The sequence below is a fragment of the Ascidia mentula genome, chromosome 3, assembly GCF_947561715.1.
Source record: "Ascidia mentula chromosome 3, kaAscMent1.1, whole genome shotgun sequence".
NCBI classification, from domain to species: domain Eukaryota; kingdom Metazoa; phylum Chordata; class Ascidiacea; order Phlebobranchia; family Ascidiidae; genus Ascidia; species Ascidia mentula.
The window spans coordinates 23,032,041-23,055,864 of record NC_138568.1 but is presented as its reverse complement, the minus strand read 5'-3'; the positions used below and the strand labels follow the sequence as shown (position 1 = coordinate 23,055,864).

Sequence of the window (23,824 nt, the reverse complement as noted above, 5' to 3'; positions counted from 1 at the left end):
AAATATCATGCTGGGAGAGGATAACTATGATGCGATCCTGGAAGGATGCAGAAGGGGCAAGATTCTGGTTGTTGCCGCTTGCCTCATTGAAGCTGCCACAAATCGTGATGAAATTATTAAAAGAAGATTTACATCATGTGATGGTGAGAGTGCACACTTAGCTTGGAGTTTGGTATTTTTTTAAATATTTGTATCGCAAAGAAACAATATTGCTTTTAAATATTAAGCATTAACAAAACTTTTTCATACAGCTTGATATTTTGTGGCTAAAAAAGCTGAAGCTATTTTTGCTGAAAGCAGGTTAATCTTAGCATATTTACATCACAGGTGAGGTTTACTCTCCTTTCCTGATAGCAGTACGGAATGGTCACGCTCGACTGGTTAGCCTCCTCCTTGAAAAGTTTGAAGTACAACCCAGCGAACACGAAGGCAAACTAACTTTCGACGGATATTTGATTGAGAGTGAGGAAATTTTCAACAAAATGAAAATATTTAGTTCCTTTTTTGTGATTAAACTTAAAATACTTTTAGCTGCTTTGTTTGTGAATTTTTCTTTACCTTTGCCCATCTTTTGTCAAACAGATAAGTTGAAAATAATGTAAATAACAAATAGGGATTTTTGTGGCAGATGTTACTCCACTGTGGTGTGCGTCAGCAATTGGCAACCTCACAATTGTGAAACAGCTTCTTGATTTTGGAGCTGCCATTAATGAGACAACATCCTCAAATTCCACACCATTACGAGCTGCCTGTTTCCATGGGAACCTAGCTGTTGTCAAGTAAGATGACTAGTGATGTTGTTTGAACATTAACCGATTAGTTTTTAAATGAAAACGTTGCTTTCAGTTGCCCATTAGTGTTTTTGTCAAATTCTGTGCTATCAAATCCTCGGGCATTTAACTGTTGATAATTTGTTGAGTCTGCTTTTTGCTGGTAAAACTTTATGTAATTTAAAAATAAACAAAACTTCTCAGATTTTGCACTGAAGTAAATGTCTAATAACTCGTGCTAAGTTATTTTGCTTAAATTAAATTGCTTTCTAACACAAACAGTGGTTGTTTACTTGTTATGTCCAGGCATCTAATGGACAATGGTGCTGATCCTGCCATTGCCAACAAGTATAACAACACGTGTTTGATGGTGTCCAGTTATTGTGGGCACCCTCATGTGGTGACTTACTTGATCAAAAAGAGTGTGGATATTAACAAGCAAGCAAAATGTGGTGGAACTGCTCTGCACTTCGCATGTGAAAGCAATAAACTGGAGTGCGTCAAAATTCTTGTAGAAGCTGGTAAGTTAACTTGCCTTCTGTCGTTCACTTCGCAATTACAATAGTTACAGTTGAAAGTTGACAAAAAAAGAAAGTTGACAAAAAAGTAATGTTCACAACCTTAACTTAAAACTGGTCATGTAATTATTGTATATATTGTGTTGTATTTGGAGTATGTGATAATCATATTGTGACATCAGTCTCAAACATCTCCCATGCATGTGATGAGAGTCATCATGTTAAAGTTACATGTACGAAAAAACCTTTTAACACAAAAATGCCTGTAAGTTTCAACAACAGTTGGATTTGTTCTTTAAAAACTTTGTTTATTCAGCGGGCTGAACCTAAAAATCCTTAACTGACATTATGCACTTTTTGCTCAGAAACAAATTAATGTTTGTTTTAAACTTTCCATTTTTATGAATTAAGAATTATCAACATATATATGAATGTATGTTGCGAAGAAATTTTTAATGTTTATTAAGATTGTTTCTAAAAATATTGTATTTTTCTGTGTAGGTTGTGATATAGACATCAAAAATAAGTCAAACATGACAGCGGCAATGCTTGCAGCTGACACATGCCGCACAGAAGTGGTTGAGTACTTTACAAAGCTTGATGCTGTGGATACCGGCACACAGGTTGGTTTGAAGGTTAACTGGTAACATTCCAGCAGGTGGCATGATACATTCTGGTAGTTGTTTTAAGTGGTCAAGAGGGTTTGGTTTGATATATGTGATTCAGGTATTACAAATAGCTTCTCTTATTGTTTAAAACTTTTTGATACTCCAGTGATTTATATGGTTTTGTATATTTTTAAAATCAATAACTAACAATTCTGTCCCTCCACAACAACACATGCTTAAAGTTTTGAAAAGTACTTGAAACGTTTTTGGTATTTTAAGTATTCCTGTTTGAAATGGTTGTACCCTGGGTGGCGATGAGTCACCGACCGAGTCATGCAGTAACCTTTCCTGTCTCTATGCATATCAAACTCTCTCATGAGTTTGGGTTTTTCCATGAGAAACTGCATAACGTCATCAATAATTAAAAGCCCCCCACCCCTTTCCAAGCCATTGTTTGAATGAAAACCTGTTTTTTTTTTTGCGACAATGTTTTGGAGTTAGTCCCTGTAGTTAAAGTGGTTTTCGATGTAATGTGATAAAATACAATGTGGAGTTGATGACGAAACTTGTAATTCAGATTACATTGCTGGAACTTCTTGGTTCATCGTTTGCAAATGACAAGGAATTTTGTGATGTCAATAAATCTTACCATTACCTCTTCCTTGCTTTGTTGCTCAGAAAAAAAGGTACATTTCCACTCAAATAAACAAAGGTGTTTATTTATCAAGTAACCTGTGAGTCACCAAGTTAATTCTATACTCATCAACTAATGTTGTTGTTTTCAATTTGGCTTTTTTGGAATATTATGTCCACAGACCACAGTAGAATAAGTTTTAATAATATTGATAGCCCATTTGCTTGTTGCTCCCTGACTCCATTGTGTTTTTATAGTGAACATATACTGATTTTTTTAATAAAGTTAAACAAAAAAGTTAATCTATTTTTAAAATTTAACTTTGGGCTTTTATGTCTATTTCATAAATTTTCTGTCACTTTTAAAACTATATTTTTTCTTTACACGCAAGCATGGATTTGTGAAACCTAAAACATATGTATTAAAGCCTTGCTATGTTGCAATAACATACCTAAATACAAAGGCATACCACAGCCGCCTACGCATTGTGAGCGACTCCATTGTATAAACCCTGTTAATACCTCCATATAGAAAATATTGACAAAGAAGTTTTGCCACCGGCCTCCGCTTATAACAATAAAAAGGAATGCGAGACATTAAAGGAGATGAAGGCGATCGCACTCAACCAGGTAGGATTGGTGCTCCCAAGGTATTAGGTTGCATATTGATACCAGTGACCCCCAGTTAACCTCTTATACACAACATGCCAAGCTGTGTGGGTAGATGCCCTCATAATGTGTAACATACAACTGAGAATTTCAATTATGTTCTATGTCTGACCTTCCATAACCCCACATGCATTGGTCTGTTTTATTCTTGTTGAATTTGAAGTTCTTTGGTTACTCGTGCAACTTCCATACATTGGTACCAAATGTCCAATTAAAGCAAAAATGATGCATCATAAATTGGTAATGTAAATTCCTTTCACTGCAAATTACTTTAAAAGAACGCATTTAATGCGGAATGCATTGGAGTTTATCAGTAAATCACCTACAAAGTATAAGTTATGTTTGACAAACATGGATGGAATGTCGTTCTCATCCATCATATGGCAAAATATTCTTTACAAGGAATTTCTGTGCAGGATGCCATCCACATGGAGGCGCTCATCATCCGTGAACGAGTTCTGGGTGTAACCTGCCCTGAACTAATCCACCCCATCGTATACAGAGGGGCTGTTTATGCGGATAATCTTCAGTTTGGTCGATGCATTGCTTTGTGGAAGCGTTCCCTCCAACTTTGCCAACTCAACGATCGTCCAGCACACAATGACCTGCTCAGATTTGCAGAGGTTAGCTTTCATTCACAACAACCGACTGCTCACAACTTTTATGCAACAAGTCTAAACATAAAGAGCTATTTGTTTGTGCCAGATGCACTTTTTTAATAAAACTGGTGGAACATTAACAAAATTGCATGACTGTCTGCTTGTTTATTACAAGTAATAATTATTCAGGACACCTTTGCAAAATATTAGCATATTTCTAATCTGCTCTAACCAGAAGTAATTCCATGGTTTCCCTCTTAACCACCTACAGGTCCTCTCACAAATGATTTTACTGGGAGAGAGGGTTTGCGAATCCGACCTTCTCTGTGTGGTGGAAAGTTGTATTGAGGAATTAAAACGAACCCACAATGCTGTTAGCCTTCGGAAGGTTAGTGACATCACAGATGACAATTATCGTGTCAATGCTGTGTGGACAGCTTGATGAATTTTGTGATAAGATCTATCTGGTGAATTTCAGGCAAGATAACAAGAGCAAATAATTCAATCCCTTTTTTGTTTAAGTTCCAAGTAATAATCCACAAGTAAACTAATTGTGAAATATGTTTCTTCGTCTAATATTCCCACTTGACACCAACAGCAAGTTGTAGCTGCGTTGAGGAGTCCATCCCCTGATAAAGTTATATCACCCGAGGAACTCTGCAGGAAATTTCACATCCAAGATAAATGTGGGAAATGTGGGAAAGAGAGAGATGTGGAAGAAGTGGAGGTTTCAAATTATTTTAACAAAATTATTACCCTTGTATTCTTCAGTGAAAAAAACTCAAGAGTTAACTGGTTTGAAAATCCAAAGCTAATATGCTACTCATGCCGAAGCAAACGTTTCAAACACCACTGTGTTCATTATCAGTGCTAAGTAAGAATAAGTAGAAACACACTGGTGTTTGAAACGTCTGCTTAATTACTAGCATATTAGCTTGGACTTTTGTATTCCAACTACCCTTGTATTGTCCCAGTGTATGGTAAATACACTCCAACTACCCTTGTATTGTCCCAGTGTATGGTAAATACACTCCAACTACCCTTGTATGTACATATTACTATGGTTGTTCTCATACCAGCGAATATCAACAAGTTGTTTCACCGGTTTGTCCGCCTTTGTGCTCTCGGGCGCCGTCTAACGGTTTTAAATATTTTTCCAGGCGAGCGTTTCTACAGCGTGGAACAGGTTAAAGGTGAACTTGAACACTTTCCTTTATCTTGTAACAATCGTTTGTAAAGTCGTCAGGGACCCTGATGACCTTCATCAGTTTGGCAAGGTCATCTACAGGTAAAAAGTAATGTATATTGAAAGAATTTCTTTCGAATGTGAAGATAGACTAATCCGGTATAAGTATCTTGGTCATAACCATATATGTAAGTAGTGGCGGAAAGTTGGGTCTGAATTTATGAATGATGTTGTTGTTATTGTTGTTGTTCTCAGATATTTGAAGACCGAGGTCAGAGACAACAAGGGGAATACCCTCCTACACATGGCTGTGTCCGCCAGGACGCCAGTAGATGATTTCCATGTCAAGTGAGTTGCGTCGAAATGTTGTTATGTATCCGATATGCCTCAGTAAGTTGTGTCTTTTGTATCTTCAGGGGTGTTTGTCGGTACCCGGACGCTGATACAACAAACTTTCTTCTCGATTGCGGGGCTGACCCCAACTCGCGAAACTGCGAGGGGAATACACCCCTACACGCCATCGTACAGGTTAGTATTTGATTGTGGCAAATCTTCTGTGTAAATAATCAGCATCAACATGCGTTGTGCGGGTATTGTAAGTTTTGCGCGCCCATCAAAATATCATTGAGTTGGCAATTTAAGTAAAACTTACTTTTTCCGTTCCCACGCAGTACGACAAACCAATCAGCGACTTCGTCACGCTTCATTGCATCATCACGCACCTGCTCAACCACGGAGCCCATTATGACGTCAGTAACACGGCCCGAAAAACCCCCCTGGATCTTTCCACCACGGGGGTTGCCGAAGTGATCGTGAAAACCCAGACGAGTGTTACATTGAAATGTTTCGCAGCCCGCGCCATTCAAACCTTCTCGATTCCATATAAGGGCAAAGTACCCAAATTTTTAAACGAATTTATCAACATGCATTGACACCAACTCCCCCGATGCAGTTTTTGTTCATTTCAACGTCTTTTCGTTCTAAGCGCTCTTTCCATGCAAGCATTGCCTGCGAAACGTCATGTTTTGCAAGTTAACCTGGGGAACTCCCCAATCGCTTTGATGACGTCACCCACTGTTTTGTGTCGTTTTCACAAAGAAACCGAAGTCTCCCAAGCGCGCCGCTTGAAGTCGCACCGTAGCTCAGCCTGGGGATATATTGTTTCTATGTTTACACTTCGTCGTGTTGCGTTTAAGGTGATTCCCCGCTCTACGCAATGATGTCATGCATTCTTGTGGATTTCGTCTTCATTTTGTTTTTGTTGTTTTTTTGCGTTGACATGCGCCATGGCAATAATACATTTCGTTCAATGCAAAGTAGGTGTAGATTTGAGAATCAGTTTGGGAAACAACTTTTGTTCGGTTTCAAACCAAAGAAAAAGTTTTTCGCTAGGTGATCGACGAGACTCATCCAAATTATTTTAACCCTAAAATTGTCTCGGGATAATGCGGTGATTTCCCTGCTAGGAGAAGGTTATAGAACCAAACAGGTTTACATCGAAGAGGCAAACACACGGCATTATACACTCAATCCAGTCATCGGTACATCGTAGACACAAATTTGGTTCAACTCCAAATATCACAACGTGTTGGAAGTATATCTGGATTATTCACCAAAACACGATCGGAATAAATTTCCATAAGCACACGATGATGTGACAAACGCCCTCTGCAGCCGAACCCGACCATCTCCTGTACAATCACTCTCCGACAGTCCTTCGGAGGACTAAGTCTGTTGTGTCGACATGCATAGCAGAAAGCGTTCTTTTAACCGAATTGTGTTGTCGTTTCGATGGGTTTTGCTTTAACGTTAAATGGGCGCTCCTGGCATAAAACCCTTATGGTTCTATCAGGTGCCTGTGTAATTTTTTGCATATTTACTGTTCATTAGCATTTTTTCTTGTGCAATATGAAAGTGATTTTGCTAAACTTGATCGACATCGGTGGTGTTCGTTTGTGGTTCTTTGTGGTAATATGCAGTTGTGGCAAAAGATTGAATCCAGTTTTGGTGGAAATTACATGTGTAATTTTTATTAAACGTATTCGTATTTTTGTTGAATACTCCTATGTGATACAGTATGTACATAAAGTGTGTTGTAAACTACTTATTTGTTTGTATATCCCATTAGACGGATGCTAGCATTTATGCCGTTTACATATTTTCTTCTTGAGATAGCCTACTTCAGTTTTTTTTGTAAATGTTCCTGCCTGACTGGGAATATTTAAACCATCACCCGGTAAAAATATAGTCAAGTTTGTCATCATTTTATTCTAATGACCTATAATTAAAGTTAGTGAAACTCTTCTGTTATCTGTTATATAAACGAAAATGTTTGCAAGCTCTTTTGCTTGCCTCTCCATTTTATCCTGTGTATTCAGTTTGTTTCGTGTTACATATCACCCAAAATTGATAAACAAAATCCACAACCATTGTCTGTATAATAAACAATTTACACAATCTAAAAGATCCACAATCAAGTTATCATTTAGTGTTTTTTAGAATCAAAGTAGGTTAAAACTTATGGTGTTAACTACAGTTTGAAAGAGTTTAGTTTAGGCTTTATCATCTTTTCAACCAAGCACAAAAAGTGGGAGTTTAGAAATAAAATGGGTGATCTTTACCCTGAGCTGACCAGGGCTGGTCTCACTCAAAATTATTTACACACAAACTCGTAAGTATTTTGGCAAAGTTTTTTTTGGTCATTAGTCAAACAGGGTTTAATGCATGAGGTGTTTATTTTCAGTACAACTCATGAATTTCTGTTTGGTGCGCTTGCTGAATTACTTGACAATGCAAGAGACGCCAAAGCAACAAAGATCGATGTTTCGACGATTTCAAACCCAACTGTGAGGGGAGGATTTATGCTAAGTTTCTTAGATGATGGAGAAGGTAAATTTAAATCCTTTTTTCCTCAACAAACTTTCGCATTTCAATATATCCTGATTACTTTTAAACACCGTAAGATTTTCTATGGCTGTGAATATAGGATGTATACAACTGCAGGTTTTATGTGTTATATTCCACAACAGTAAGCTGTTGTCCCATTACCTGGGAGCAGCTGTTACAGCTACAAGTCTGAATGGACAAATTCCACTCATAACAAATGTACATAAATATGTAACTGCTCTCAACAAATCACCTACTTTTTAGATAAAACATTCTCATGGTAGTTAATGTCTGTCTTATTTCAAAAAAATGTGAAACACTGTTAATGGTAGTTTTTTAGTTTGTGTGAAAGTGTTTGAATGATGTGCTTTGTTATGTCAAAACAACCACATAAGTGTGACCTTGACACATTTCGATAGGTGTGGGGTGGAAATGCACATGTTTATAATCAAAAGGGGTAAACTGCTATGTTAATAAGGTATGGATCCATCTGACGTTGCCAACATTGTCCAGTTTGGAAAATCATTCAAACGAAATGCAAGTGCGGACATGATCGGACAATATGGAAATGGGTTGAAATCGTGAGTTTTACACTAGAATGTGAGCAAAAGTATAAGAATATAAACAAACACTTTTCTTACAGTGGTTCTATGAGAATCGGAAACGATTTCATTCTTTTCACCAAAAAAGGTCATGACCTTTCCTGCCTTATGCTTTCCCGGACTTTCCACGACAGAGAAAACATAGACAGCATAATTGTCCCAATGCCAGTATGGAAGACTGACACCCGGCGGCCGAACTACCAATATGGAGGGCAAGAGAAAGTGAGATATGAACCCTGTTATGCAATATATAAAACTTTATTCTGTTACATTTCTTGAATTGTTCGTGGTTTTGTTTATTTGCCAACCTTTTTTTTTGGTTGCAAAATGTTTTTGGCCTCAACCCCCGGACCAGAGGTTGGTCGCCTTCTTACAAACAGTTGGTGGTTAACATTTTTTTTGCACTGAAATAAAACACAATCAGTGCCACAAGTTTTCTTGATTTGAACCAACAAGAATAGCTCGAGAACCATTGGTATTCCAACCTCTTCCCTGGCCCAATCCAACCATTCCTTACACTAACATTATGTTGTTCTAATTTCAGTATGAAACAGAGATGAAGCTGATACTGAAATATTCACCTTTCAAAAATGAACGCGATCTTTTGACTCAATTCGACCAGATAAAAGATAGAACTGGTGAAATCGCTCTGCTTGGGTTTAATTCCCACTTTGATCATTTTCTTTTTTTTCAGGAACTTTAATAATGATTTATAACCTCAAATTGTTGGATTCTGGGGAGCCAGAACTTGATGTTAAAAGTGACCCAACTGACATTAGAATGGCAGAGATGGATCCAGACGACGACAGGTGAATATGGGGATGATTTGAGGGATGATTGCTGAAGTTGTAGGGATTTATGTTTATATTGCCATGATTACTGAACAAGTATGGTCAAAACATGTGTAGTAGACTTTAATATAAGAAAAAATTCAGTTAACAATCTCTCTCTGACCTGGAACCAACTGTGCATGGTGCCAGTGGGCCAAACTGTGCATGGTGCCAGTGGGCCAAACTGTGCATGGTGCCAGTGGGCCAAACTGTGCATGGTGCCAGTTGGCCAAACTGTGCATGGTGCCGGTGGCCCAAACTGTGCATGGTGCCAGTGGGCCAAACTGTGCATGGTGCCAGTGGGCCAAACTGTGCATGGTGCCAGTGGGCCAAACTGTGCATGGTGCCAGTGGGCCAAACTGTGCATGGTGCCAGTGGGCCAAACTGTGCATGGTGCCAGTGGGCCCAACTGTTTCCCTCCTGACAAAACCATGCTTAGGCGACCATGAAAATATATTTTTTTAGCAACTGGCCGGAACGTGTCTCGTTCAAGGCCTATGCCTCAATCCTTTACCTTGACCCAAGAATGAAAGTTTATGTGCAAGGGAAGAAGATTAGAACAAAGCGACTTGCCTGTACTTTGTACAAACCTAGGTATGTGAGTGCTTAAGGTCTTAATTAAAGGTTTCCATATTCAACATCACATCGCAATTTACACAAAACAATTGCAAGTACGTTTTTGAGATTAACTAATGAAAAAATTCTGAATTCGAACATGTGATTCTGTCTGGAACAAAAATAAATTTCACAACCATAGCAACAATATTTCAGTAATATTCATATTTTGTGTTTACAGAATGTACAAATTTACTTCAACAAGATTTAAGAAACGTTCTGAGGAAGAAGTGACCAAAGCAGAACAGGAATACAGAATTGGTAAATTTATATTTAAAACAACGTTTAAACGTAAAAAGCTGGTGTTGAAAAGGTACGAGGAATTGAAATTATCGTATTTTAATGTTACGGGTATCATGGAAGGTACTTTCCCATAACAACTGTTACATCGATAACAGCTGAGGAAAAATCTCGCGAAGCGGAAAGTGTGGCTCGGGATCTCGAACGAAAGTTGAACATGAAAGCTAAACCGAATAAAGATGAACTGGTTGAGCTTCGGGTGGCGCAGGGGAAAGCTGTTGGTTTGAGAAAGATGTCCCACGCGAAACGTGACGTCGCAAACTTCAAGAGAAAGTGAGTTTGTGGGTTATGTTGTAAACCATGGTTCGGTGACCGTTTCCTTTGACCAAAACTAAATTATGCGAGCTCCCAGCTGGCTAACAATACCGTGTTTAAGTTTAGTGACCCCCTGTTGTAAATCTTATTGCTTAGAACAAATATTTAGTGGAAATTATCTGGCTCTTCTCGCAAAATAATTCAGAATTTTTAGTCATGTTTCAATCGAAATTTATATGTTTTCTTTTAATTTTTCAAAAACCCACATTTGTTTTTATTCTCTGCTGCATGCAACCCCAGTGGTCTGGATGTAAACATTGCAATTTCAACTTCAGGGCCCTCAAGGACAAGAAATCACTGGATTTTGTTTTCGGTTTTAACTTGGAGAATCGTAAATATTACGGCATGTTCGTTTACAACTGCAGTAGATTGATACGAATGTATGAGAGGGTTGGTCCGCAGAACGGTGGCGGAATGTAAGTTGAGAGTTTGTCACGAAAATTTTAATGCACAAATCTGACTTCATTCCTGCAGGAATAAATTAAATCCAAGTCTTTCCTTTTTACCCCACATCACAATGAATTTAATCGTAAACACTTGCACTGTTTAAAATCGTTCAAAACTAATATGTTTCACATCAAACTATTAACAAGCGTACCCCTCCTGGTTACTTCAATGTGATTCTCATCAACTTCTGGTAACATAGAAATACATGCGATCACTTACATTGTCCATCCCAGGAATTGCGCGGGAATCATCGGCGTTGTCAACGTTCCTTACCTCGTGTTGGAACCAACTCACAACAAACAGCACTTCGCCGATAATAAGGAGTACCGACATCTGTTGAAAGCAATGGGTAAGTCCACTTGTGTTATATGTGTTTCGGTCTGTTAGAACTCACTCGCTCGATACTATCGTCGAGTCGTGGGTTCGAATCTCACCAAAGGTTTCAGTTTTACTGATGACTTGGTGTTTAGTTTAAACGTAAGAATAATGTGATGGTTTTGTGGCTTTCGTAAGGTTTGTTCATCACGAACCTTTTGGACATTCAATCAATTCAAGTTTGACTTCAAACTTTTAACAGGCGACCACCTCCAGTGTTACTGGCGGGACTCCAAGATCACCTCTGGAAAAGGCGTTCTCGCTTTCTGGGAAAGTTTCGGTTACGTCACCGATAACTGGGGAGATCCCCCATCCAATGAAGCAAAGTACGAGAGAATGAGAACGGCCAGAATCCCGAAAGTCATCCAGTGTGGTAAGCTGGTGGGTGGTTGACCTTGCACGGGTGGGTGGTTGACCTTGCACGGGACACGAGTGTGATTTATCAATTTCATCACATTTGCTCGAGTTTGCCTCTGCTCACATCGAATACATTCTCATGTCAACACGAATAACAGCTACAGTAACGGGGTTGACCGGGATTCGAACCCTATAACTCTCCAGCACACCGAATGCTGTGGTCATTATACAGGTCGAGTCCCGAAGTAGTTCTTAAATTTGAATTGAACAACAATTTCCAGACGCCTGTCTCAAGTGGAGAACCCTCCCTTTCCAAGCTCACATGGTGGGAAAAGAACCTCCGAGTAATTGGATCTGCTCCATGAACCCGGATAAGTTGCACAACAAATGTCAATGCCCCGAGGAAGCGGCCCAGATAACTTCCGGGGAGTTCGTGAGAGGAGTGAAGACGGTGGAGCAGAAAAGAAGTGAGTTGGAAGACAAGATGGAGAAGATGAAGAAGGAGTATGACAAAGTTGCGGTATGTATGACCTCACTCAATCGGTAAAATGACAAAAATTTCTAAAATTTGTGACGTTTTCCAAGTAATATGTGTGGATGTGGAGTCTTTGTTACGTAATAAGTTGTAAAACCTCGGTGCTTCCCCTTTCACAAGTCGCACACATTTTCCAGAGACTTCAGACGGTTACGAGCAACCACGACGCAATCCGCAAACTCTCGTCAACATCCGAGAGGAGGAGGTTCCTCCCAGGAGACTTGTCGGACTTCTCATCCGATGAAGAGGAGCCCTCCTCATCAACCTCCAGCAAATTTGCATCCCAAGATTTCCGGAGGAGTTCAACCAGCGCAGGATTCAAGGTCGGTTCCGAAATTCCCAGAAATATTTTAAGGGGTTTCCGATACGCTTCACTGCTTCCATCTTGTTTCCAGTTCAGTGTTTTTGAGTTTGCGATTTTGTGGCGACTTCTGTAGGATTGGTAAAAGTGTGTTTATTGTAGAGACGATCTGTTGATGGCCAACGAACCGTGGCGAAGAAATCGGCTTCCTTTACTCCGACCACGAACTCCCACCTCCACAATAAACGTCCCAAGGTATGAAAAGTTCCCCCTCATTCCAAATTGAATTCATCAAGATCCAAACAAAAAATCTTGAAATAAGCAAAACCATCAATTTGTTTACTTTTGTAAAAACCGGAATACTTTTCTTCCAGTTTTCATCTGATTTATCAGACAGTGACGACAACGATGCCATCGGAAATGACGTAAAAGGTACAAGGTCTAAACTGACGTCACATCTATTTGTGTTATATTTTACACTGAGTGTGAACTTGGCTGTATTTGTTTCGTCACAATAGGAACGGAGATAGGGGCGGCTGTGGAGGTTAATATCGGTGATAAATGGAGGCCGGGGACAATCGTTTCAAGCAGGGTTATTAAAGGTCAACCTACTAAATACAAGGTCAAGTTCGACCAACATCCCCAGGTAAGTTAGCCGGGATAAAAATAATGATGTTTTTAAATATTTTCCTGATGCAACGCAAGTCAACAACCTTTTCCCAAAGTAATGAAAATATAGAAAAGCGCAAATACTTTTTACGTTTGAAATTTGCTTCGGCATGGATAGTTGTTGTTAGCTTTGACTTTCCTTATCGGACTGGGAAACACAGAAGTTTTTGAATGAAACGATCTGAAGTGAGCTCACTTTCCGGTGAATTATTAGGACGTAGGTTTTCATCATTTCCAGTTTAATTGTTTGGTTTTGACTTGTTTTGCTGAATCACTGTAGTTTTTTTGCTGAATCACTGTAGTTTTTTTGCTGAATCACTTTAGTTTGATTTCAATTTAATCCAGGACCGATTTGACAAGTGGTGCGATCAAGGTTCCAACGATTTCAGATTTGTTGCGAGTAACGAGTTGATATCGAATGGAACGCCGACCAAACCGAAACGCCAAGGTAACTTACAGCAAGTTGTGGTTGGAAGTGAACATGGAACTTAAAGCTTCCTTTTCTATGTCACGCTTATTTAATGTAAATGTATCAGAACAAGTCGGTTTATTTGAAGCGTTTTAATTTTGTTCTCGTGCGAAGTTGTTAAAATAATCTGACAAAATTTCCAACACGCTCGTCTGGCCTGTGTTTCCGAATAAAATCTTTTTTGATTCTCCGGCGGTGCCAATTTGGATTTGGTAAAATTGATTTCACTTCTCTGAGCATCATCAATGTTTGGTAGATCAGCAAAATCGATACAAATTTGCTGACGTAAATTAGAGGATTGTTGCCTCATAATACCAATTGTAATAATTTGCTGTCGCAGAGACAATGGCCAACCGATAGCCAGATTCTTGTACAGCTAATAAGCAAGTTTATTGCATAATATATAGGGATGTGGCAGGCGGACAAAGATTCGGGCACAATTTCTAATAATATACAAAATTATCATTCCTTTAAATTTCCGCAGAAAACTCTGTAGGTGCGAAGTTAAGTCAGAAACAACTGGAACTCCACGAGGACGCGCTTGGGAAATTAAGGTAATTTTTGTTTTAAGGCTGGGGTGGCGTTTTCAAACTCAGCCTGTTTGAAATCGCATTGTTTCGCACGAGTGAGTTTATCGGAATGTTTGATACTTGGATGCTTGTGACGTCACACCTGGAGAAGTGGTTTTCTGGTTTTAGACGTGAACGTATCGGTTTTATCTGCAGACAGGTGTGCATTCCGCGATGTAAGGTCTCGTTATTGCTCCACTGTCTGCAACCTAATGATCAACTCTTTTGTTTCTGTATTTGTTCCAACTCGAGTAAAAATAACATCAATTTCTCCTCAGGACTTGCCTTCGCTATTTCCTACCCCCCCAGTGGAAAATGCCGAAGGAGGAAATAAACAATTTATCACTGCAGGAGTTGGTCGATTTCCCCATGGTAAGATTCGCTACAACTTGCTCTGTCTCGTCCGCTGATCACGAAAACCTTTGTAAAGATATCTTGTAATATTACCTGGCGGAATGACAAGACTTTATTAAACTTAAAAAAACTTGTCAAATATACGAAAAGCATCATTTTGATGCAGGTGGACGACAAATTCTCCCATTTATGTTAACACCCGACAAACCCGCTCTAACCTTAATGCTTGTAAGGTTTGATTTTCAACCACACCGGGATTCGAACCCGTGTCATCCTGTGAACACAAACCTGGTTTATCGTCGTCATGCGTTAACATGGATTTTTATTATCGAAAACACGTGATTACAAAACAAGTATAAAAAAGGAAATCAATAAACAGCAAAACAGATTCAACAAATTACTGGGGATACTTCAGACATTACACGACCACATTGTTCAACAACAAAAACAAAATGACGAAGAATTTCCATATCCTTCTTGCGAAAAGCCAAAGTAATGTAGCTGCTCGTTGGTTACCAGGACACTAGGACTTACTTAGTTTGGTTTTCATGGTTGGTGAAGGGATTTATTTTGTGTTAACAGGATGACTTGTGTTAACAGGATGACTTCTTTGATCATTACGAGAAGGGGTTGCGCCGCCTAGTGAGCAACTTTCGTACACAAGCTGACCAGCAGAGGGCAGCAGCAGAGAGTGCTAAAGCTGAGTTAGCCGAAACACAGCAGATGTTGTACGAAGTTCTCGCTAAATTTGACAAGGTGGGTTTGAAATGTGACGTCATCCGCCCCAGTCGTGATGTGAATAAGAGTTAAATTTAAAAATTTCCCGCCATTTTTGTGCCAACTTTAAATTTTTTGTCGTTAATAATTAAACCGAGCCCCATCTTGGCCAGGAAACCCCCAATATGACTCATGACGAAGTTGCACCTTACACACGCCGTTACCTCGACAACACCACGTGATGACGTCACTACGATCGGCGGAAATTATCCGTCACGTCACAAGCAACCAGGGAGTGTCACGTGTTCTGTCGGCAATGTCGTGATACCGGAAGTACTTTTCGAAGCGCCCTCTAGCGTGTTTTTTACACATTTAAACCCGTTCCACCAAAAGCACCTCAAAATTTGTGAACGTGTTTCGTGAAACTACGGGCGGCGAAAATTTGACGCCGAAAAGCTGCAAGATATGTTTTATTGTTTGGTTCATGAACGTGGAACAGAAGTCGACGCCATGTTGCCTTTATAACCAAACAACCCGCGACAATCATAATGAAACGTAACGTTTTTAACCAATGAGTAAGAGGTATTATGTCACGTGATCAATGGTTTCGCGCCATTTTTAGTACCTTGTGAATAAAAAACATCGTGTTCTTGATTTTGGAATGGTGAGTGGAGTTTTACTGGTAAAACGTCACTGCTCAGTTGATAACGAGTCGGTTATTTGAGAAATAATGTCAAAGAAACTTTCCAAATACTGGTTTGATATTATTTAATCCGTCACACCACAGTGGATAAATCCTCGGTGTCAAATGTTTTTCTTCACAATAATTTCAATACTTGCTAACATAACACAAACTATCTTGAAGTTATGAATGGATTCTTGGCTGAAATAGCTTGTGGGTTTATTTACAAATATACAAAAAAGTACAGAAAAATCCATTCAAGCAGCGACCTCCTGCGGATGTTGTGCCGGACTCTGGTTAACGCCATTAGTCGGTTTAATCGGACTTTCTGTGACCGCGTCCGGCATTTTTACTTCCCGCTCATCCGCCTCTTCCTCAAGAATAATCTGTTGTTTTTCGGGAGTAGAAGGTTTTCCAGCGGTTACCGCCGAATTTCCTGCGAAGATGGGTTTACCGAGGGGAGTCCCCTGTACGCTTGCTCCGGCGATTCTCCCCGCTACGGCGGTAGGTGTCGCTACAGAGCTGTTCGTCCAAGCTTGCTTCGGTCCATGGTTTGTCCGCATGGTGGTGTTACGAGTCCACAAATCACCGCTCGTTTTATCGGGTTGGACGTAACTTGAAAACAAACAAGCTTTCACCGGGTTTCATCGCACGTTGTGTTCACTTTTTACATATTTTCACGTTTGTACTTTTTGTAACAACTTCGAAAATCATATTTATTTGCGCACAACTAGAACGTGATTCCAATCATATAAGATTGAAGGAAAGTTATTTTGCAACAATAAAAGTTCTTCTGCAACACGAACAAGAAAAATGTAAATTGTAATATTGACAAGACAACTGGGTAACGGACAACAACAGACTGATGTCAACCAGGCGCACAACGAGAAATTTACAACAAGAAACGACAAGTTTCGACACGATCACTACTCCCGTGCATGACAAATACTGTCTGTCCATTATAAGTTTCAGATTCACATGAGAGTGGATTACAACGACTCATATTAATCCTCTACCCTTTTCCATTTATCACCAAGCACTCGTCGAAATAATTGTCGGTGAATCTCAGCATCTGCTGGAGGGCGCTAAGTGCGAGTATATCCACCCACGGGTCAAGTTCAATCTCATGTGTGTAGTTCTTCACAGGTAGCACGTGACTCACTGGAATACCAATCTTCGTGCTGGCCTGAAACATTTCTAGTTTTACGCTTTTGGAATTCTAATCTTGCTGTCAGGTATTGTTAAAGAACTGTTGTTTAAATTTAGAGTTTTACGTCAACAGTTTTGTAGTTTTTGTACAGCAGGAAAATGTACTCCTGTTGGAGCTCTAGGAATGTCACAAAAATAAATTTTTTTTCAAATATTTGCGACGCTACCTTAGACATGCTGAACAATTATTTATTTCAAATCAAAGTTTATGTTTTCTGAAATATTGTTTCGTCTGTTAGAAAAGCTCGATGGGCCATAGAAAGTGTGTCGTACAGTTTGGGAGCAACTATTCTATTTGAAACGAATCTCACCAGAGCAATTAGATGTTGAATGTGGTTGCTTCTGTAAACAATAGAAACATCCTGGCCAGTATGATTGCAAGCTTTGTCGACCTTAGTGACCAGAACAATAAGGGGAATCCCTACAAGATAAAGTGTGTCTGTATAATATTTAGTGACTGATGCATGACATTTTTGTGTATAAAAAGTATGTGGATGTTTGTTACTACCTCTGCTTGTAATCTTTGCCCTCATGTCAGCCAGCTTGGTGAGTAATTGTTCGCTCATATTAGCAATGTTGTTTGCATCAAGTACGAACACACAACAGTGAACTTTGTCCTGGAGTTTGGGGAGTTTTACGAAACCCGGCATTTCACCTGATATGTTTCCCGATGGATCGAACTAAAAAACAAGTTATTCAAAGTTTCAAACAAACTATGCAGCATAAAAACAGGCCTTTGTTTAATTTAAGTCAACATAGATTCATCAAACATTGCATGAATTTGGACTTTCTTGTAACTTTTCAAAATTTTACTTCAATCAAATTTTTCTCAGCAAATTTTCACAAGACTTAGATTTTCTTTTTGATCAATCTGGAAATTCGTTAATAAGCCTTTGAATGACTATGACTTGTTCAAATTATTAGGAATGCGATGTAAGTTTTTGTCCGTGTAACTGACAAAAGAACTTGGTTATCCGCATAACTTGGATGTCACAGGTTTGATAAATTCCCGTCAATAATAAAAACTAGTGATGCACCGAAACAGCTATTTTTATATTCGGCCGAAACCGAATATTCGGTAAAAGTTGCCGAATTAATTCGGCCGAATAAACCGAAACTAATTTTGGTATTTATCTCTTTAAACGCAATAAATTTAAACGAAACGTGTACTGGATTGGGTCCAATCCTATATCATACAGCCTTTTTTGGTGCTTGAAGAATAACCTCGTCTTCTGTACCAACTGCTTAAAGTTGATTTTTATCATTTCTGTGAAAATAAACAAATGAAACGAACATATTCGTGCAGTTTAAACAATGATTAACCTTTTCTAAACTTTGCGTTTCAGCGTTTAGATGCAGTAAAAAAGTTTCGGTTTCGGCCGAATTTTGCAGAAATATTCAGCCGAAACCGAATAATTGCGAAAACCTTAGTTTCGGCCGAATAAATTCGGAAAACCTTTCGGTGCATCCCTAACAAAAACCACGAGTTCGATATTTATTTTGTTCCGTATTTCTTTCCACGTCTTGACCATTTTCGCACAGCAATGCTTGCACCATGTTCTTATGTGCCGAATAACTTGACAAAGTATACTGAGAATGCGTGGTTTCCCGCCAAAATGTATCAATATTTTATCTCAAAGCATAACAGAGATCTGTTATCTCTTTAAAGTATTTGCTCTGCAAATTTAATGCACTCAACATGCTCCCTTTCCGTTTTAAAAAATTCACACTTCAAAACCCAATCAATAATGAATCAGTGTGAAAAGTTTATGTTTGAAAGCAGTTTATTACGTCACAGACACGTTTTAGTTAAAACTCTTGAAAGTTTGAAGTTTAAATCCTTGTAGATTGACTACAAGTTTACAGTGAAAGTGTGCAGGGATATATTTGCCTTAATGACGTAATGACCTCCAACAAGCAAGAGGTTAATTGAGGCTGTTTGGGTTTATTGACTCCCTCTAAGCGCAAATTGGTGCCATAAAATAAAGTGGACTTGGGTTTAATTAAGCCCGGAGCTACTGGACGACCTAACTTGGTGATGTTTGTCACTGCGGACCAAACTTGTCCGAGTGCGAAGTTATTTGTCTCACCAAAATGCCCGGGAGTGATTTCTGTCGTCCAGCATGACTGGATAAAATGGTGATTGGCAGCATTGGCCAAGCGCCCGACCCGTATACCAAGAAGAAAACCTGATCGGGATTCGTGCCCAAGATATGCTAAGTTCAAATCCCGGTGTGGTAAAAAAAGTATAGTGGGGTCTAGGGGTTTCCTCGTACAAAGTTTATGTGACAATTTGGGCAACATGTTAAAACACTATTAGTGACGTAGAATAATTTCGACCAATCACCTGGTGATTATCTGGCACGTGACCATCCAGCAAGTAGGAAAGTTCAGAAGGTTCGAAACCTTTCCGTTTTTCTTCTTCTATCCCCATGGTGTCCACAATTTTGAAGTTTAAGATTTTGCCTTCCCTCCCATTCCTGACCTGGTAACCGCGCATCTGTGGCGGAAAAAACGGTTATTCCCCTTTGTTGATACAACGTGCTTGGAAGCAATTCAGGTTTTCTGGTTTGTTGGAAATTATTTTTAATAAAACGATTGATCTTGTGAAACGCCAGGGATGTTTTTGTTTCTTATTCAGATAATTTTGGTGCTGCAAGCCACGCACGTCAGCAAATCAAGAGGAGCAAAAATTGATATTTTGCTCAAAACCTTTCATTAACTCGAAATTAAATTGAAATATTCTAGAATTTGTTTTGGTTAAATTTTTATCGGAAACAAACTACTGAACGAAACTCCGTATGAATTTATAAGTTCGGCAATTCCATGCATTATTAATTCCCCTGTATTTAGTTCGGCTTAAGGTTACGTGTTCATGTTTATCCGCACCCATGTAATGTGGGCCTAGGTGTGAAATTAAGAATGTATTCAAAGTTTTTTTGGAAGTAAATATGAAAAAATTGCACAAAAAGGAATAATCAACTCATGTCTCAAATTTAAACCAATGTGATTTTAAATCAGTGGTTTCACTTTTACCTTGGTGGTCACGGATCGCTGATCCCGGGGACTTCCCACCGGCGCTTGTGCGGTCACGTGATTTCGAAAAATGGAGTTAATTGTGTTGAAGAAAGATGACTTTCCAACGTTGACATGACCAAGGAGAAGAATCCTGGCGTATTGGACTCCAACCTGGTTCAGTGGTTTGTATTCCTTGATAGTTTCGATTAGTTGGTATCTTGTTCTAATACATACGTCATGATTTCATTCCCATACTTGCACAGTAAGCAAGGTCCCCATGTTAACAGATGCTGTGCCGTCTTAACCATGAGGCCAACAAGCACGTGCTGTAGAGAAAGCCAAAAGTTTATGACGAAACTTCAAGATTAAAGAGGTTCTTGCGTTGTAGCGAATTCGCTCTTTAGTATTTTTGCCATTATTTATTCTTGGTGAGCGGAACATCTTTGTATTTTTGAGACACATTGTCACAATTTGGGCTGGGGGCAGCAGAGCCTAAATTCGCCACTGGTGATACCGCATGACCATATTTTCCACATGAATCCGGCTTCTGGGTTATGCGTATTGACCGATGTTTAACAATTGCTCGCCAAAATAACCAGGGCATAGAAATCACTTACTGTTCATCCCACGTTATCGCCCTCCAGTGGTTCTTCATCAGACCCCCACTTGCAAGCACTGTCGCAAAAACATTTACCACTGAAAAATTAGTAAAGTGTTTGCATAACATGCAGAGGAAAACTGCTTGTTCTTTTCTGTTTTATTCATTTTACACACAAGACCCCAACATAATCAGTTTAAAGTTAACTTGCAGGTAAATATCCCACTTACGTTTTATCTTGCTTCCTCCAGTTGTTCCTGTGACAAAAAGCATTGATTTTTAATTAGCAAGACCATGCAATACGCCATCACTTTAGACTTTGAATTATTCCCATACCTTTTGCGGTGCCGTTACCCATTTCGTAACTTGAAGCCTTTCAGCAGTTATTATACCTCCTTACTTATTACCACCTAAAACTGTGATGACAAATTTTTACAACATGAATACTTGTCTTGCATTTCAACCAAACGCCATGCATATTTTGGAATATTATATCCCCAAAATAAATTTCAGTCAAGTTACATCCCAAATAATCTTATACAGCTTGCAATCTTATACAGCTTGCTATACAAGATACATTTATCTCAATGTTCTGGTCTTTCTATAAGAAAAATGATAATGCGGTATGAAGCAAAAGTGTTTTCTGCACCAAACTGAGCAAGCGCTCTGTTTCTAATACACCGGTGAATTTTCACGCACGTGTTCATATTCCTGTCAATCCTGCATTATTGATGAAAGGTAAAATATTAATGGAATTTATGCACGAAGCCGAAAGTAAAAGGCTCCTATGGCTTTGTCGTAAACATGCGTGCATAATTTACAAGCTCAAAACCCCATACTAGCCAAACTTTCAAATTAACTTTTTGGTGGCTGCCTTCAAACGTCAATATTGCTTCCTGCTCTTAAACGACAATAATAAAAGTTTATGGCGGGATCGGGAAAATTACCTGCAGTGCCTTTTATTTGACTTTTGAGTCTCAAGATTCGCTTTACGAAGTACGATTTTCATGTTTCTGAAAATATTTGACATTTCTCGTCTGGGCCATAAGACAGTTTCATAATATCTAAACAAAATCCTGGTGGAACTCTTTAGCAACTAAACAATTTCTTTCATACAACGAAACGTTTAATATATGTTTGGCTGCTAACAGCTTTGAATGCTGTCAGGGAAAAACTTGGGCCCTCAAGTGGCACTTGTATTGATACTTATTGATGTCTTCGTATTAGCAATAAGCTCAAGAGGGGACAAACACTTATGCAACTAACCAACTAAATAACTACTGATTAGTTGTAAATCTATCAATGTAACATATTGCTTTTATAAAACAAAAAATAAATATTTTCGTGTTTTCTTCTTTGAACCTGACATTTTTAGCATTTGAATTGAACACAGAATATGTAGCTGTAACTCATATATTTGAAGTTAATTTATTTCATGTTGAAGCAACCAGATTTAACGAAACATTATTATCAACGATAAAAATTTACATCTACATCCCTCAAAAAATTAAAAATCTTCCCGCCTGCCACTTATCGATTTGTGATTTATCGATTGTTCACCGATACTTTCCGATTGAATGCACACGACGCGACTCACTGCGCATGCGCCAGAATCAACTGAGGCGTTTCCCAAATTTAAAGAAATCCGAAGATTGGAAAAATAATCAAGAGAAAAATGTTTATTTGTCATTAGTTGTACGCACGCTTGGTAATGATTATTACTACTATGTTATGTAAAGTTTATTGAAGGTTCTGATGTAATTACACAACTGTTTATAAGGTTAATTAAGTTTGAATTTGTATGTGGGAATGTGGCGTATCAAACTATCCTATTGGTATTTTGTTTGTAATCGCCAATCTTCGCTGGCGTACGATTATATTTATTTCCCACCTCGTGGCAGTTAATCTAAATTTTGTGGGTGAATTTATTTGTAGAACATAAAGTGAAAGATTGGTGTAGTAGTGGTGGTGTGAGTGATAATAGTGATATACTTGTGAGCTGTAAAACCTGTAAGTTTTTGAAATCATTTTCTCAAGTGTTACTCTAGAATGCTTTTAGTTGCTTATTTTCTAAATTTTTTTGTTTTTGTGTCTATTTGACAAGTGGCCCAAAGTTAATTTAAACACCCTACTTATACTCCAGATTGGAAAAAATGTCCGATAAATCCTTCACGCACTTTTGCGAAAATTTACTGATAATCCGTGCAATATTAATGAGCTAATGCATTAACATATGAAAAAAACGTTGCGATCGTCCATGCAATTAACGATCACCAAAACAAAATCCTCAAACTTTGTGCACTAGCTATGGAAAATTGTAATTTGAGTGGTGGACTGTTTTTCGGCGATTGTCAATAGCGTTGAACAAACTGATGTTTTACGTAAAATAATGTATTATCTAATTGTTTTTGCTTGGATTGAATGAAACTGTGAAAATTTTCCAATCAGGTCTATCTATACGCCTCAACTTTTATGTGGTTATTTACAATTAAATTATGTAAATATCGAAAAGGATATACATACAACATTATTTTATATCGGACTTAGTTTACTGTGCAGGTTATCTCAGCTTTGAAATACATTTTAATAAATGCATTAAGATTTTTGACATTTTTTTAAGAATTCTGGAAGATTTTGGTAACATGAATCCGACCGATTATTTCTGGTTCACTCCAAGTATTTCCTTAATTGTCGATCGTTCGCCCAAACACTTCCTGTATTATTGTCCCCAAAACATTCCTTTTCCAGGCAAATATTTCAATAAAATGTTACTTGTTTTCTTTTCGGTTGTTTGTCTGATACGGGTCAAGGAAATCGTTTAATTTCCTCTGTTTAAGTTTGTTTGTTGTAAATGTTAGGAACAAGCTGATCTGTTGTAACCTTTCACATTTGTTTTGGTGTGGACGTTATTGAGTATCTCGCGTTGATTGAAATAGTGGCAAATTGACAGGTATATGTTTGACCTTACCATGACTTTTGACAGGTACTGATCT

The 23,824-nt window shown here is 38.5% G+C and overlaps 3 protein-coding genes across 3 annotated transcripts; 2 read left to right on the top strand and 1 right to left on the bottom strand.

Moving 5' to 3' along the window:
• Positions 1 to 7: 7 nt before the first annotated feature.
• LOC145894035 (protein fem-1 homolog B-like) lies at positions 8 to 6,293 on the top strand. Its single transcript, XM_082982471.1, has 14 exons — positions 8 to 143; positions 328 to 462; positions 629 to 779; positions 1,077 to 1,291; positions 1,790 to 1,911; positions 2,474 to 2,582; positions 3,062 to 3,159; positions 3,615 to 3,821; positions 4,069 to 4,185; positions 4,396 to 4,524; positions 4,958 to 5,085; positions 5,239 to 5,331; positions 5,400 to 5,511; positions 5,655 to 6,293. Exons 1-14 carry the CDS (start codon positions 8 to 10, stop codon positions 5,913 to 5,915), a joined length of 2,013 nt encoding a protein of 670 aa, XP_082838597.1. The 3' UTR covers positions 5,916 to 6,293.
• Positions 6,294 to 7,477: 1,184 nt separating this feature from the next.
• LOC145893914 (ATPase MORC2-like) lies at positions 7,478 to 15,956 on the top strand. The gene is made up of 22 exons (XM_082982313.1): positions 7,478 to 7,654; positions 7,727 to 7,872; positions 8,348 to 8,450; positions 8,513 to 8,693; positions 9,016 to 9,109; positions 9,166 to 9,280; positions 9,767 to 9,895; positions 10,098 to 10,177; positions 10,315 to 10,489; positions 10,807 to 10,947; positions 11,212 to 11,327; positions 11,556 to 11,726; positions 11,992 to 12,230; positions 12,383 to 12,568; positions 12,709 to 12,801; positions 12,921 to 12,978; positions 13,065 to 13,192; positions 13,561 to 13,663; positions 14,169 to 14,238; positions 14,532 to 14,625; positions 15,208 to 15,363; positions 15,498 to 15,956. Exons 1-22 carry the CDS (start codon positions 7,590 to 7,592, stop codon positions 15,564 to 15,566), a joined length of 2,712 nt encoding a protein of 903 aa, XP_082838439.1. The 5' UTR covers positions 7,478 to 7,589; the 3' UTR covers positions 15,567 to 15,956.
• A 307-nt stretch (positions 15,957 to 16,263) lies between these two features.
• On the bottom strand, positions 16,264 to 21,189 carry LOC145895112 (interferon-induced protein 44-like). Its single transcript, XM_082983870.1, has 9 exons — positions 21,168 to 21,189; positions 21,062 to 21,088; positions 20,851 to 20,908; positions 20,252 to 20,456; positions 19,563 to 19,715; positions 17,724 to 17,895; positions 17,527 to 17,636; positions 17,023 to 17,192; positions 16,264 to 16,621 (listed from the first exon to the last, which is right to left on the bottom strand). The coding sequence occupies exons 1-9, from the start codon at positions 21,187 to 21,189 to the stop codon at positions 16,264 to 16,266; spliced, it is 1,275 nt and encodes a 424-aa protein (XP_082839996.1).
• Between the last annotated feature and the right edge of the window lie 2,635 nt (positions 21,190 to 23,824).